General features: G+C 46.1%; 1 protein-coding gene across 5 annotated transcripts in view; it reads left to right on the top strand.

Annotated features, from left to right (window-relative positions):
- The window catches only part of LOC139477180 (tight junction protein ZO-1-like), a 125,081-nt gene that overhangs the window by 33,357 nt on the left and 75,223 nt on the right, over window positions 1–16,501 (top strand). For 2 of the 5 annotated variants that reach the window (XM_071259732.1, XM_071259737.1), the window contains exon 1: window positions 14,372–15,616. The exons of 1 other annotated variant lie outside the window; for it this stretch is intronic. In XM_071259732.1, coding sequence (XP_071115833.1) covers window positions 15,518–15,616 — 99 coding nt within the window. In that variant the 5' untranslated portion in view covers window positions 14,372–15,517. Of the gene's footprint in view, window positions 1–6,687; window positions 6,971–14,370; window positions 15,617–16,501 lie in introns of those variants that run through there. 2 more of the 5 variants (XM_071259734.1, XM_071259731.1) reach the window with 2 other exon arrangements.

Below are 16,501 nucleotides of genomic sequence, written 5' to 3'. Positions count from 1 at the left end.
TGGTGGAGTTCACCTGCAGACTGTCAGTCTGTCACATGTCAGGATCTGTCTGTGTAGGTGAACAGCCTGCATGTGGAGCCAGTGTATACCAGATCACCAGAACTCAACACAGAATCCGAAAACACCTCAGGGAGTCATACCTGCGTTTACCAAGTAGTGGTCAATTACTGGCGGAGTCTGTCACATGTCAGGATCTGTCTGTATGGGTGAACAGCCTGCATGTGACGCCAGTGTATACCAGATCTCCCAACTCAACACAGAATCCGAAAACACCTCAGGGAGTCATACCTGCGTTTACCAAGTAGTGGTCAATTACTGGCGGAGTCTGTCACATGTCAGGATCTGTCTGTATGGGTGAACAGCCTGCATGTGACACCAGTGTATACCAGATCACCAGAACTCAACACAGAATCCGAAAACACCTCAGGGAGTCATACCTGCGTTTACCAAGTAGTGGTCAATAACTGGCGGAGTCTGTCACATGTCAGGATCTGTCTGTATGGGTGAACAGCCTGCATGTGACGCCAGTGTATACCAGATCACCAGAACTCAACACAGAATCCGAAAACACCTCAGGGGGTCATACCTGCGTTTACCAAGTAGTGGTCAAGTACAGGTGAACCCTCCTCCCCCTCCCCATCCCTCCTGTCGGTCAGTCCACTACGGCTGGGGTGTGTGGGGATGTTTAATTAACTAATCACATCACAAACAATGGCCGAGCTGGGCTGGGCCACGCCGTGGGCGGTGTTATAGTAAACAGGTTGATAGTGTGCAGGCAGTGGCCGGAGTCGTGTCGGTGTGGAGCATCCCTCGGTGTCGGGGAAACAGGAATAACGAGGATTAACGCTTTATGGGAATTGTTTATGGACATTGTGTTTGGTTAGTGTTTTTTTGTGACTTTGTCATTCTGAATGGATCCCAGTTTTTGGAAGTAACCAGATGATGCCTGGCTGCTCAGATTGAGAGGGTGACAGTTGATGCCTGGCTTCTCAGATTGAGAGGGTGACAGTCGATGGTGTTGGAAAAGTGGCACAATTCCTTTGAGGTACAAAATCATCTCTTGTTGAGTTTCTCGGTACTGCCTGTGTTATAACTTCCATATTAACCAGTGTCACAGAGGCTAGTGATTGTTGGGTTGGTCACACCATAGTGTGACATAGGGAAGAGCTGGACACAACATAGTGTCACACTGGGAACTATATGAGCTGGACACAACATAGGGACATATCTGGAGCTCTCCGAGCTGGACACAACATAGTGTTACACTGGGAACTATATGCGCTGGACACAACATAGTGTCACACTGGGAACTATTTGGCTGGACACAACATAGTATCACACTGGGAACTATATGAGCTGGACACAACATAGTGTCACACTGGGAACTATATGCACTGGACACAACATAGTGTCACACTGGGAACTATATGAGCTGGACACAACATAGTGTCACACTGGGAACTATATGAGCTGGACACAACATAGTGTCATACTGGGAACTATATGAGCTGGACACAACATAGTGTCACACTGGAACTATATGAGCTGAACACAACATAGTGTCACATCTTGGTCTGTCTGAGCTGGACACAACATAGTGTCACATCTTGGGTTATAGGGGAACATAGGACAGGACAGAAGAGGCAAGAGGCTGTGTATGTGTGTTGTACTGACAGCTTTGAAGGGCAGATGAGGAATGTGTGAGGAGTCGTGTGTGCAGGGGAAACAACAGAGGAGATTATCCTATAGAGAATGTTAAAGATGTGCTGTCAATTTAGCAGTGGAGACATCTGAGACACCAGTTGATCAGTTGACAAGCTTATGAAGGTCCCAGTTGACTACTTCAGGAGTACAGCACACACTCTGGAGTGGTACATCAGTGGTACACATAGTGGTACGTCACTGGTACATCAGTGGTACACTTAGTAGTACATCAGTGGTACACTTAGTGGTACATCAGTGGTACATCAGTGGTACACTTAGTGGTACATCAGTGGTACGTCATTGGTACATCAGTGGTACACTTAGTAGTACATCAGTGGTACACTTAGTGGTACATCAGTGGTACATCAGTGGTACACTTAGTAGTACATCAGTGGTACATCAGTGGTGAAAGGACAGGCAGACGCAAATATCAGTGCTCTCTGTTTCAAAGTGTTTGTGTGGCTATCGGTTTCTAACATTAGAAGGAAGAGATCCCCAGGACAGCCCCTGAGTATACAACACAGGTGAGACAAAGGCTCTTTGTCAAACATGCCCACTGTGTGGAACTGGTGATACTGTTGTCCCCACCCCTCCGCCCTCCCCCGCCTTCCCCCGCCCTCCCCCGCCCTCACACAAAGCCTCCTCTGTGTCTGTCCTGGTGTTGACTGATCCCTGGCTGGCTGTCCACAACATGGCTGTCAACACAACACAAGATCACCCACTATACATAGGGCAGTAGGGTAATTATTACACCTAACTAGTCCACTGAAATATTATAGGAGCTGTCAGTGGTGTTGGTGTCAGTCACACCTTCCTCATTGTGCTGGAACTTTCAGTGTTGCAGCAGCAGATTGACAATCTGTGACCACCTGTGACCATCTGTGTCCAGTATTATCAGAGAATTGAAACTGTTTCCAACTTCACACTGTCAGTTTTGTGTCAGTGGACATCAGTGCAGTGTATGGGACAACTAATGATCTCAGCACAGTGACAAGTTTGTCATACAGATCCAGTACTTGTGTCTAGCACCATGTCAGGGACCTTGCGCTCCCAACAGCGCAGGAAGAAAAAGCCTGTCAATGTTCACTACAACAGCCGCACCACTGCACCACGCAGACATCAACAACACAGGGTAAGTAACAACTGGAACTCATGTCAATGTCAGGTTGCCAGGGTCAAGGTTAGATTAGTTTGGGTCAAGGTCACACAGGTAAAGGTCATGCACAGAGTTCAAGGTCATACTTGGCTGTTTCAAAACCAAGACAAACCTTCATGTATGATATGACTCAGTGCAGCATAAATCTCACTCACTTATTCACTCACTCACTCTCTCTGAATTATTTTCCTCAGACTTGTGTGGCTGACATTGTTTGATGTTTCATCCAATTGTAATGTTACTGCTGTGTGTCTGTGTGCAGATTTGATTACTGGATTGTCATTTCATATCTGATAATCTGCCACATTTTTTCCAATTATACTCGGCAATCCTTATGAGCAGGCTTTTGCCAGACACAGTTTTTGTCCTACACACATAAGTATTTAGAATTAGCAGGACTCGAGCACAATCACAAAGTGGGAAAGGGGCTTCACACATTGTGACAAGCGACCCTGTAGAACCCATCACTGTACTGACTGAGTATGGCTTTTGTGACACTTTTAGCAGGACTCGAGCACATTCACGAAATGGGCTTCACACATTGTGACAAGCGACCATGTACAACCCGTCACTGTACTGACTGGGTATGACTTTTGTGACACTTTTAGCAGGACTCGAGCACAATCACCGAATGATGCAGCTACTGGGATCACTGCTCCAGTGACACAGAATCTGTTTCCCCATGTTCCGGAGGTTTTACTCACAATACTTTGTTTTCCTGACCATGCCAATGTATTGTCTGCTGTGTGTAAAACCATCTTTCCGTGGCAAGCATGTCCACTAGCCTATATCAAAGCCTAGTTTCGACCCTTGCCACATCAAGGCCACTTTTCTTTGCTCGACCCTGGCGCCACCTCGCATAGATCATGAGTTTTGCGGGGCGGTCGGGTAGCCTAGTGGTTAAAGCGTTCGCTCGTCATGCCAAAGACCCGGGTTCGATTCCCGACATGGGTACGATGTGTGAAGCCCATTTCTGGTGTCCCCCGCCGTGATATTGCTGGAATATTGTCAAAAGCGGCGTAAAATCAAACTCACTCACTCACTCACTCACTCACTCACTCACTCACTCATGAGTTGTGCCCCTTGTAATTGAAACGCAAAAACAATCAGATCGCTGTTCTTATCTCGTATAGCTTCACAAAGATGGCGACTACCATAGGCGATGACCTTGTCGATCAGAAATGGAAAGTCTTTGCGATTTCATCCGTGATAGGTAATCGTTGGGTGATTAAATGATGAAAAACCATATTCGTGTCAACAAAGACAGGCAGCGAAAAATCACTTTCATACTAAGGTGTACCAGTCATGGATGTTGATTTTGTGAAATGTTCTCTGTTTGCACTATCGATATGTGTGATAGTCCAAATCATATTTTAGCACAGCAAAGTGGGCTTGATGTGGCAAGGGTGGAAACAAGACTTTTATAAAAAGGCTAGTGGACGCTCTTGCCATGGGAAGATGGTGTTTAACATGAGGCCACCATTTTCCCCAGCATATGTGGGTAAAAAATTAAAACGAGAAAAATCGCTGCCATCCCCCCATCCACCAATATAATATGAGAAGCTTGGCCTCTAATAATATTTAGAGTAGCTGATGAGCTGTGACCTGTTCCTACAGCAGCCCAGACACAGTAAGGTGTAGCTACATTCCAGGAGCTGTAAATACCTGAGTCAACAAGACTCCATCTCTACAACTACCTCTAAGTGCCCAGGTTGCTGTGTGTACCACACAAATGTCAGAGGTCAGTCAGTGACCGGGGTTATCTCCCTTCCCAGAGGAGGAATAGACAGTAACACAACCTCTGCATGGAGGACGGTTAGGCCGACACTTTGTGTCTTCATTTGTCTCTCATAGAGACATGGATTGCCGGTTGAGGCCACACATTTACTGACAAGACAAAATTGTGTCAGGTCATGGTCATGGATGGCGGAGTCTTATGGATGCATCAGTTTGCTGTTCCGAACTGCATCCCTCACTAGTCACTTACTTTCAGCGCTCCGCCAAGTAGCCATGTATGATAGTGGTATGATAACGGGCAAATAGTGGTATGATAACTGGCAAGTAGTGACATGATAACTGGCAAATAGTGGTATGATAACTGGCAAATAGTGGTATGATAACTGGCAAGTAGTGGTATGATAACTGGCAAGTAGTGGCATGATAACTGGCAAATAGTGGTATGATAACTGGCAAATAGTGGTATGATAACTGGCAAATAGTGGTATGATAACTGGCAAGTAGTGGTATGATAACTGGCAAATAGTGGTATGATAACTGGCAAGTAGTGGTATGATCACTGGCAAGCAGTGGTATGATAACTGGCAAGTAGTGGTATGATAACTGGCAAGTAGTGGTATGAGAACTGGCAAGTAATTGTATCATAACTGGCAAATAGTGGCATGAGAAGCGGCAAGTAGTGGTATGATAACTGTCAAGCAGTTTATATGATAACTGTCAAGCAGTGGTATGATAACTAGCAAGTAGTGGTATAACTGGCAAGTGGTTGTATGATAACCGGCAAGCAGTGGTATAACGGGCAAGTAGTGGTATGATAACTGGCAAGCAGTGGTATAACGGGCAAGTAGTCGTATGATAACTGTCAAGCAGTGGTATAAATGACAAGTAGTCGTATGATAACTGTCAAGCAGTGGTATAACTGGCAAGTAGTCGTATGATAAACTCACAGTCAAGGAGACTTCACTGATGAAAACAAGAACAAGCTTTGGTTAAGGTCAGAATAATATCACTACAAGTTATAGTCTTTCTTGCAGAGAATGTCTTCAGGAAAATTGACATACAACTCAATTTGGGTATGTGATGAATCTGCTGATAATGTGACACCTGATAATGGCAGGCAGTGGAAAAACAGGGGAAACGAGGAGGCCTGTCAGTGTTGAAATTTAATCTGTTTTGAACTCTCTTTTTTGGGTTTAAACTCTCAGACTACAAGGACAGGGCATTGTGTTGTTACATACAGTGAGGAGGGGTGGGGGGAGGCAGGGGAAGGGAGGAGGATGGGGGGAGAGTCGTCCAGTGTATCCCGTCACTGTGCACCGCGGACACGTGAGACTCGACTCTGGAGTGTAATTACATCTGTAGACTGCCACATCTCTGGGGGAGGGGGCGGTGGATGGGGGTGCTGCAGCGTCACATGGTGTTCCAGGGGGAGGTGCCATCATTCTCCTGTCGGCTGGTCCTTGTTTACCTGCATCCTCAGTTGTCTTGTTTTCTGTTTATGGAAACCACTTGGTGGAGGACGCCATCATCTTGTGTTGTCTTCTTAGATTGGAACTTGTTCATCTGCTGGAGTACACCATCAAAATGTGGTGAATATAGTGTCACCATATGTCCCAGGCTGTTTCAAGTTGGGAATGTTTCGTAACTACTCATCAGCACCTCCATTGAATCCTACTGGTATTTGTTACAAATCTTCAAGTTTACAAGCGTTCCATCGGTGTCCATCTGTGTCTATCTGAGTCCATCTGAGTCCATCTGAGTCCATCTGTGTCTGGCTGTGTCCATCTGTGTCTGGCTGTGTCCAGTGTGGTCAAGACAACCACCCAGATATGATGAGGGTATGAGTGTAAATCATTTACAATCTGAGTTGAAGAGTTTAGTTTGCTGAAATTTGTATTTCCGTATCAGTTGATATAAGCAAGGAAATCTAGTATACATTTCAATATACCGACCATCTTTTGTGGCTGAGTTTCAACCAGTTAGAATTGACAGTTGATTTTGATTTGTTTCTGAGGCTTGAAAGTGTGTCAATGTTGGTTGTGCCTTGAGATCAGGGAAATACCCGCTGGACCCTTCCTCTCTGCGTTGCTGTTGCTGGGGCTGCAAGGTGAACATCATCTGTCACAGCATCATCACCCACATTCCTGCAGTCCTGGGTGATACAACTCGTATCTCCCCCATCCCCCGTCCCCCGGATGTAACTGACAAACTGATACTGAAGGTTCTTTAAGCTCGGCCCCTCAGTTGATAGGGTGATATTCTCTGGAACAACCTGCTGACATTTATCATATTTGTGACATACTGGGTTTCCATGGTAACCCTTGATTGACAGATCTGACGATGGATGAAAACTGGATGGTCGGTTACATGAAGGTATGTGAAATTTGAGATGAGATATCTGATATATAATATGTGAGATGTGATATCTGATACGTGATACATGAGATGCTATATCTCATATGTGATACTTGAGATGTGATATCTGATACATGATAAGTGAGATGCGATATCTGATATATATATGTGAATTGTGAGATGTGATATCTGATACATTATACGTGAGATACGAAATCTGATATGTGATACGTGAGATGAGATATCTCGTATGTGAAGTGTGAGATATCTGATACGTGAGATGCGATATCTGATACATGATACGTGAGATGCGATATCTGATACGTGATACGTGAGATACAATATCTGATACCTGACATGAGATATCTGATACATGATACGTGAGATGTGATATCTGATACGTGATACGTGAGATATAATATCTGATATGTGAGAGGTGATATCTGATACATGATACGTGAAATGCGATATCTGATACGTGATACATGGGATGCCATGTCAGGTGTGTGAGATGCGATGTCTGATAAGTGAGATATGATGTCTGATACGTGAGATGCGATATCTGATACGTGAGATGCGATATCTGATACATGAGATGCGATGCGATATATGTTATGTTATACGTAGATGCTCATCTGAACATACTTACTACAGATGAGAAGAGATGATAATTTTTGAGACTTGATGTATATGTAATGTTTGTCATGTGTCATGTATATATTGGCCTCAGACAATGTTCCTAGACTCAAGCCATGTCATGTGTCATTTATATATTGGTCTCAGACAATGTTCCTAGACTCAAGCCATGTCATGTGTCATGTATATATTGGCCTCAGACAATGTTCCTAGACTCAAGCCATGTCATGTGTCATGTATATATTGGCCTCAGACAATGTTCCTAGACTCAAGCCATGTCATGTGTCATGTATATATTGGCCTCAGACGATGTTCCTAGACTCGAGCCATGTCAAGTGACATGTATATATTGGCCTCAGAAGATGTTCCTAGACTCGAGCCATGTCAAGTGTCATGTATATATTGGCCTCAGACGATGTTCCTAGACTCGAGCCATGATCCAGCTGATGTCATATGTGCCAGGAGTTGTCTCCCTTGGCCCATATGTCGTGTACCTCCTTCGCCTGAGAGAGACATGTCCCAGCTGATGTCTGCTGACGATGATGAATGATTGTTTCTACTATCAGAAATCAAAGGGAAGTTTTATTGATGGAGGATAGATACACTGGCTGAATTTTTCAAAATACCAACTCCTTTCCTTGCTTGATGTCACTGACTCCTGCCATCATGTGATGGATGATTATATCCCACTTGATGTGTATATTAGTTTGTGACTGATCACGACACTGACGTATCACACACCCTCCCAACTCACCGCGTAATGATAGACTCATCAACCTCACACTGCCTCCAGCATCGTCGACATCCCTCACCCAAGCTGTCTCCCTGTGATGGACTCATCATATACAATGCCTTCAGCAGCATGCAAGGCTGTAGGTCCTGTGACAACCTACAACATATGTTTGATGACGCGCAGGCTGCCTCCGTGGTCTTGTGGTAGAGCGTCCCACCGGAGAGCGGAAGGTCCGGGGTTCGATCCCCCGCCGCGTCATACCAAAAGACGTTAAAAGATGGTACTTGTTGTTACCCTGTCTGGCGCTCAGCATTAAGGGGCTAAAACAAGGACTGGTCGGCTCGGAGTCAGTATACTGTGTCTGAGTGGGGTATTCATGTTAAACTGCGGCATGGTATCTCAGTGAGCTAGCACTATAAATCGGCATCAGTCCTGACTAGTACAAGCAGCCACACACACACACACGTGCATGCACATCGCTATATAAGTGCAATAATCTTGGGCACGACGTTAAACCCCATTTCACCTTCACCTCACCTGTTGACGCGCATGGCAGTCACTGTTCCAGCTATGTGACAGCGGTCTGTAATAATCGAGTCTGGACCAGATTTCCTGTGATTGATATCTGGAGCATCAATCCACGCATTTTGGATGTGATGATCAACCAAGCCAGCGAGCCTGACCTTGTGATTCCATTAGTTGCCTCTTTTGACAAGCATAGTCGCCTTTCATGGCAAGCAAGGGTTGCTTCAGACCTGAGAGCTACTCTACCTAGATCTTCAGGGGTACATGGGTAATGGGGTTCAGGGGTACATAGGTACTGGGGTTCAGGGGTACATGGATCCTGGGGTTCAGGGGTACATGGGTACTGTGGTTCAGGGGTACATGGGTACTGTGGTTCAGGGGTTCAGGGTACATGGGTTCAGGGGTTCAGGGTACATGGGTTCAGGGGTACATGGGTACTAGGGTTCAGGGGTACTGGGGTTCAGGGGTACATGGGTACTGTGGTTCAGGGGTACATGGGTACTGTGGTTCAGGGGTACATGGGTTCAGGGGTACAGCGGTACATGGATCCTTGGGTTCAGGGGTACATGGGTACTTAGGTTCAGGGGTACAGGGGTACATGGATCCTTAGGTTCAGGGGTACATGGGTACTAGGGGTTCAGGGGTACATGGGTACTAGGGTTCAGGGGTACATGGGTACTGTGGTTCAGGGGTACATGGGTACTGTGGTTCAGGGGTACAGGGGTACATGGATCCTTGGGTTCAGGGGTACATGGGTACTTAGGTTCAGGGGTACATGGGTACTAGGGGTACTGGGGTTCAGGGGTACATGGGTACTAGGGGTACTGGGGTTCAGGGGTACATGGGTACTGTGGTTCAGGGGTACATGGATCCTGGGGTTCATGGGTACAGGGGTACTGGGGTTCAGGGTAACTGGAGTTCAGGGGTACATGGGTACTGTGGTTCAGGGGTACATGGGTTCTAGGGTTCAGGGGTACTGGGTTCAGGGGTACATGGGTACTGTGGTTCAGGGGTACAGGGGTACATGGATCCTTGGGTTCAGGGGTACATGGGTACTTAGGTTCAGGGGTACATGGGTACTGGGGTTCAGGGGTACATGGGTACTAGGGGTACTGGGGTTCAGGGGTACATGGGTACTGTGGTTCAGGGGTACATGGATCCTGGGGTTAAGGGGTACATGGGTACTGTGGTTCAGGGGTACAGGGGTACATGGATCCTGGGGTTCATGGGTACAGGGGTACTGGGGTTCAGGGTAACTGGAGTTCAGGGGTACATGGGTACTGTGGTTCAGGGGTACATGGGTTCTAGGGTTCAGGGGTACTGGGTTCAGGGGTACATGGGTACTGTGGTTCAGGGGTACAGGGGTACATGGATCCTTGGGTTCAGGGGTACTGGGTTCAGGGGTACATGGGTACTGGGGTTCAGGGGTACATGGGTTCAGGGGTGGACCTTGTAGTGTTGCTTGAGTCCCTTCAGCTTGACCCCTGTGTGGAACATTCAGACCTGTGTGTCGCAGTCCCCAACAATCACTGTGTAGTGACATACAGTCAAGTCCCGTTTTAACCCGATATGGTTGGTTGCATATGATTATGTCGGATTAACGAGACTGATTAATAAGTGATTCGGTAATTTGTTGCAAATTAGGGGTGTCGGAGTTGGAGTGCGAGACTGTCGGATTGACGGGCCTAAATAGCACTGATTTAATCGGTTCCGATCATTAGTGTCGGATAAAGCCAATTGTTGGAATAACGATTATCAGATTAACGATACTTGACTGTATGTTATGAAATAAAAACAAATCTAGATATGAGCCATCATCTCAAAAAGAAAATTGAGGGAGAAATATATCAATGGTGTTTAATGATTTCTTAGACTATTTACCGTCCAAAACTGGTTTCCCCAGAAGATATGACTTGGGTAAGATCAAACAATATATCCTTGGAGATAGTGCCACAATGTGATTACATTATATACTCTGCAGACCATTGTGATGTCATCGGTTACCATGATATCATTGTGATGTTATCGGTTACTATTTTATCATTGTGATGTCATCGGTTACCATGATATCATTGTGATGTCATCAGTTACCATGATGTCATTGTGATGTCATCGGTTACCATGATATCATTGTGATGTCATCAGTTACCATGATATCATTGTGATGTCATCGGTTACCATGATATCATTGTGATGTCATCGGTTACCATGATATTGTGATGTCATCGGTTACCATGATATGTGATATCAGTTACCACAGTCAGATGAAATCACTAATGTCTCTGCTTCTGAACCTGATTTGATGTACTTTTTGTACCCCACAACAAGACTCTGGTTATTACTGTCTACGAACTGAAAAAGTTGGAAGAATGAATTTTGATGATAAATGGAATCTTACCTAGTAACATACAGACGATCTCACTCGAGTGTCTTTTGATATCATACATTATCACCACTTGGCGATAACAGACAGCAAGCCCCAGTTTTAAGCTTTTTATGGACTTGTTTTGATATGTTGGATAACAAAAGACACGGTGAGCTTCTTTGCATGATGCCGGGTAGTGTAGCTGACCTGAATGAAGACGACACTACATTGCTCAGCAGAGTGTGACAGCTGCTCTTGTGTCACGCTTGACCGACCAGGTATGTTTAAGTGTTTACCTGAGCCTCAGCCGGTGTGCCTGTGAGAGGGTTAGCGAGCCATGCAGGTTTGACATAGCAGACGTGACTCTCGCTGTTGCAGCAGACGTCAGCTTGTGTGTGGTGTATCAGGCGTGTTATCACCCACAACTTGGAGGAAAGTTTGTCAGCAGACTGTAGGAAGACAGACCGAAGTGTCTCAGGGGTGACCGATATCTGACTGACACAGCAACTTTGTGGTCCTCTCTCCAGAGTAAACAGTTGCTGATGATGCTGTATGAGTGTTGACGTGGGGACAGTCTGATGTATTCACCGCCTGGTCAGCACACAGCCTGCTGCAGGAGACACAACTTGCCCCACTAGGGCGTTGGGGGCAAGCAGAATACTGTCGAGTCAGGAGCCTAGTTGTGGAGTCAGGAGCCTAAATGTGGAGTCAGGAGCCTAGTTGTGGAGTCAGTGGAGCCAAATTCCAGCTTCAAAACAGATCTTTCGGTACGTTATGAGAGTGTGTCAAACATTTGCCTGTGTCACATCTTCCTGTCAGCCTCAACACAGATACATCGTCTATCAGTAGCTGCTGATACTTGTGTTGATACCTGTCGACCACAATATGGACCCATCTCTCACAAGTGCTAACATGTAATCTGCCTGTCTGGACATTGATCAGTGGCCAGAGTTGGTGACCTCTCAGCATTACTTCATAGCTTATTGACCCTCACAACGACCTTACCTTTATCCTTGGCCAAGCCGACCAAATGACCAGCTCAGGCATGAAGTCAACAAACAGATTCCTGGAGATAACTGACATGTTGATGGACAATTGATGACCAGTGTATCAATGGAAGGCAGATCTGCCATCCTGTCTCCACGGATACGTCACACAGTCACACACAGACTCTCTATGCAAGACCTTCACTAATCTTTCCTTTCATCACTGATGTACCTGCATATACAGCCCGTATTGATATACAATCAGTATCAATATACCGGGCACCTTCTGCAGAGATCCTGTCATATTCACTGATTGAAGTACTACAACATTCAACCAGTATTGGACATTGACTGCTGTCCCTCAGCAATCTTACAGAAGTCGTGTTTACTCTGTTGTGTGTAGATTCCAAGCACAAACAACGTTGACGTCAGCGCTGTGGCTGTAGTTGACAGTCGTCCCTGCTGTGTGTATAGGGGCAGCCTATGATATGATTACACTGGGGGCTCTCATGCTCTCCTAAACCAACTGTTGAGTTTCAGAGTTTGGAGTAAACTTGTGTGGGAGGGGAATAGCCTGCGGTGTATTTTTTGGAAGACGGAATAGAATCTCCATGTATCGAACTAATTGCTGCCTGTTCGGGGAGTTCTAGTCAGGTACTTGTGTGTTGTGCTGACCACACGGAGATCAGTGTTTACCTGAGTGGTTGTTACAGGGTTCGTGGGAACGACCCACTTGTGTTTCTGGCTGTGGTCCTGTTATACACAATACAGGCTGGACAGTCTTTACTGGGTCCTTGTGGCAGGAATCAACAAGAAGTCAACAAGAATCTGTGTCAGAGACCAACTGAAGAAGTGCTGTCTGTTTTGGCAGTTGCAGTAACCTGGTGACAGATCCGCTGGTTGATGTTCATACGACCCATCATGCATTGTTGTTGACATCACGGTGGACAGTGGTTACGCAACTCTGGTGACGAGGCTGTTACACCAGTCAAGGTTGACTGACCAAGGTCACGTCGTGTGTTGTCATCAGCTGACCGACTCCTATCGTCCTCACAGAGGAATTGTGTGCACGGAAGAGAGAGAGCTACACATCTCATAGCTGACTACATTATTTATAGTTATAGCTGAACCTGCTTTTAATAGGTGACTTGTCAAAAGGACATTACCCTGCTGCCATCTACCTTACCGGTCACTGCAGTCATCTACCCTACCGGTCACTGCAGTCATCTACCCTACCGGTCACTGCAGTCATCTACCCTACCTGTCACTGCAGTCATCTACCCTACCGGTCACTGCAGTCATCTACCCTACCGGTCACTGCAGTCATCTACCCTACCTGTCACTGCAGTCATCTACCCTACCGGTCACTGCAGTCATCTATCCTACCGGTCACTGCAGTCATCTACCCTACCGGCCACTGCAGTCATCTACCCTACCGGTCACTGCAGTCATCTACCCTACCGGTCACTGCAGTCATCTACCCTAGTTGTCACTGCAGCCGGTCATTTACCCAACAGTCCATCACCCTTTGAGGGTGTCACTTCGGTGTTTCCCCATCGTGGTTGTTGTATGAATGGTGGACGTGTAGCGGTGGTCCTCACAGACAGGAGTGGCATGTGATCCCTGCATGTCGTACACCCGCATTACATGTGTGGACTTTGTGGTTACACGCAGCTGTTTTTGTCCAGGAAATTCAACAAGTTGATGATCCAACCATTGAAGAGATTACACACTGATCCACCTGCCTGGCTGTTTAATTCTTTATGCAAACATCACATGACGACAGGCCCCGTGGAATGTGGGCACCTTGACAGGAAAACCACATGAATAGTCACCGCCAGGTCATGTATCTGATAACTGTGATCTTCACGACTGTGTGATAGGAAGTCAGTTCCCTAATGGAGGTGATATGACAAACACATTGTTGCAATATTCACGTCTGTGTGATAACAAACATATTCCCTTCTGAGATGATGTAACAGACACTATTAACTGTGTGATATCTAGGGCATGTTTTCTTCAAGGAACTGATGTATAATGGAAGTCAGTGACTTTAGCTGTGTATTGAACACCTGCTGCCGGGATTGTTTTGCCGAGTGTGTGTAGAGAGCCATCTGATACCACGCGGTCACATCTGCTGTCACTCACTACAACACTACAACACTACAACACTACAACACATGTAGGACAGACCGTGGACCGTACATTCACATCCAATACTGACCTGTGTGTGTAGTGATCACTTCCGATTGGTCTTGCCTAGAGGAAAAGGCATCAACTGGAAAATCTCAGGCATCACCTGGAAGATCTCACCTGGAAGATCTCAGGCATCACCTGGATGATCTTACCTGGAAGATCTTACCTGGAAGATCTCACCTGGAAGATCTCAGGCATCACCTGGAAGATCTCAAGCACCACCTGGAAGATCTCAGGCTTCACCTGGAAGATCTCGGGAATCAACTGCTGGTGCTGTGTCTCCTCAACCAGCATGGATGGAAGGAGGTGAGAAGTCTGTATCTCCAGGAAGGAAGGACAGAGTCACAGGACAACTACCTGAAGACTTTGTGGAGACTATGCACGTTGCCTGGGATAGTGTATTCAGCTATAACCAGCTGGGTGGGAAATCTGCCTCTGCACATTCTTTCTGTATGATACAAGATTTACATTCGTGGGTGTGACAGTGAATGAGATATAGAAGGTGTATACAAGGTGAATATCGGATCTCATTACACAGTACTACCTGATCCTAATACTGTCTACCCAGATCTATATCAACCAGTGATAATTATACCAACAGTAATCTAGTCTGTATATGGAAATACAACAAGACCATACAGGATATATCTACCAGTGTTGATGATACCCACTGTGATCTAGTGTGTACATGGGTATAGTACCAAGGATATACAGGATATATGTGTTCATTTAACTAACCAATATCTAGTGTGTATAAGGGAATAGTACCTGGGATACATAGGATATCCACCAGTGTCGATTATACCAACACATGTATCTAGTGTGTGACAGGGAGTACTACCTAGGCTGTACACCTACCCTGATGGTGACAGTGTTACAAGGTGTTGTTGACAGACAGACATCTACCTGCAGCATTGTCTCTGTGATGGCCAGCACCTGGGGCTAGATCACTGAGGATTACATCACTGCTGCCTGGCTGGGTTGTGATATTCTCATGGAGGTACTCCTACTGACACCTACCTAGATAGACAACATTGTCTGAGTGATACCCGTCACCTTGGGTAGATCACTAGGTTGTGATATTCTCATGGAGATACTCCCACCATTGTGATCATTATAACACCATGAGACGTGACCACCGTAGACTGTCAGTCAGTCTCAACGATGTGGCTGCCGGGTCCGCCAAAAACATCAACATGTGGAGCAGCTTCATCGACAGTGAGGTAAGCAGGGGTGGGGGGTGGTGAGGGGGGTAGGGCCGGTGAGTAGGCGAAGGGAAGGGTGTCGATGAGTCTGGGTGGGGTTACGGCAGTGGTGTGAATGTGGTTGGGGTTGATTTGTGGCACAGGTAGATGTTGGGAGATTGGATTGGTTGTTGATGGTTTGTTAAATGTGACACAAAGTGGAAGTTTTTATAAGTTGGAGTGGACATTGTGAAAGGCTTGGTGTTCCTTTTGTGTAAGGGGCGGTGGGGTAGCCTAGTGGTTAAAGCGTTCACTCGTCATGCTGAAGACCCGGGTTCGATTCCCCATATGGGCATATTGTGTGAAGCCCATTTCTGGTGTCCCCCACCGTGATATTGCTGAAATATTGCTAAAAGCGGCGTTAAACTATACTCACTCACTCACTCACTCCTTTTGTGTCAACCTGCATTGATGTTGACAGCAGGTAACATTTCTCTGTGTACGTGTGAACTGACAGTGCTTCTGTTGGTGGTGCTCCGCAGAGAGAGGGTCACCATGAACACAGATTCCATCACAGTCCTGACGGGACGCCTCGTCATGTCAGCTGCTGCAACTTTAACTCAGAAGTCACTTGTTATTTTTCTGTTTAAATATTTCAAATTCCTTGGCTGTTTACTTTGCAAACAAGAAGTGTCCTCCCAGACAGACTGTAGATATGTAGCCATTAGACAGAGAGCTTGAATATGTATACCACATAGTCACATAGTAGCAGGTGCTTGTTGTGTAGGTATATAAGCAGGTGCTTGTGTGGGTATATATAGGCTGGTGCTTGTTGTGTAGGTATATAGGCTGGTGCTTGTTGTGTAGGTATATAAGCAGGTGCTTGTCATGTAGGCATATAAGCAGGTGCTTGTGTAGGTATTT

Source organism: Haliotis cracherodii, unplaced genomic scaffold (assembly GCF_022045235.1).
Source record: "Haliotis cracherodii isolate W230 unplaced genomic scaffold, xgHalCrac1.p SCAF_32, whole genome shotgun sequence".
Classification (NCBI taxonomy): Eukaryota; Metazoa; Mollusca; class Gastropoda; order Lepetellida; family Haliotidae; genus Haliotis; species Haliotis cracherodii.
The sequence above is the reverse complement of the archived record's forward strand: the minus strand, read 5'-3'. Positions and strand labels throughout refer to the sequence as shown.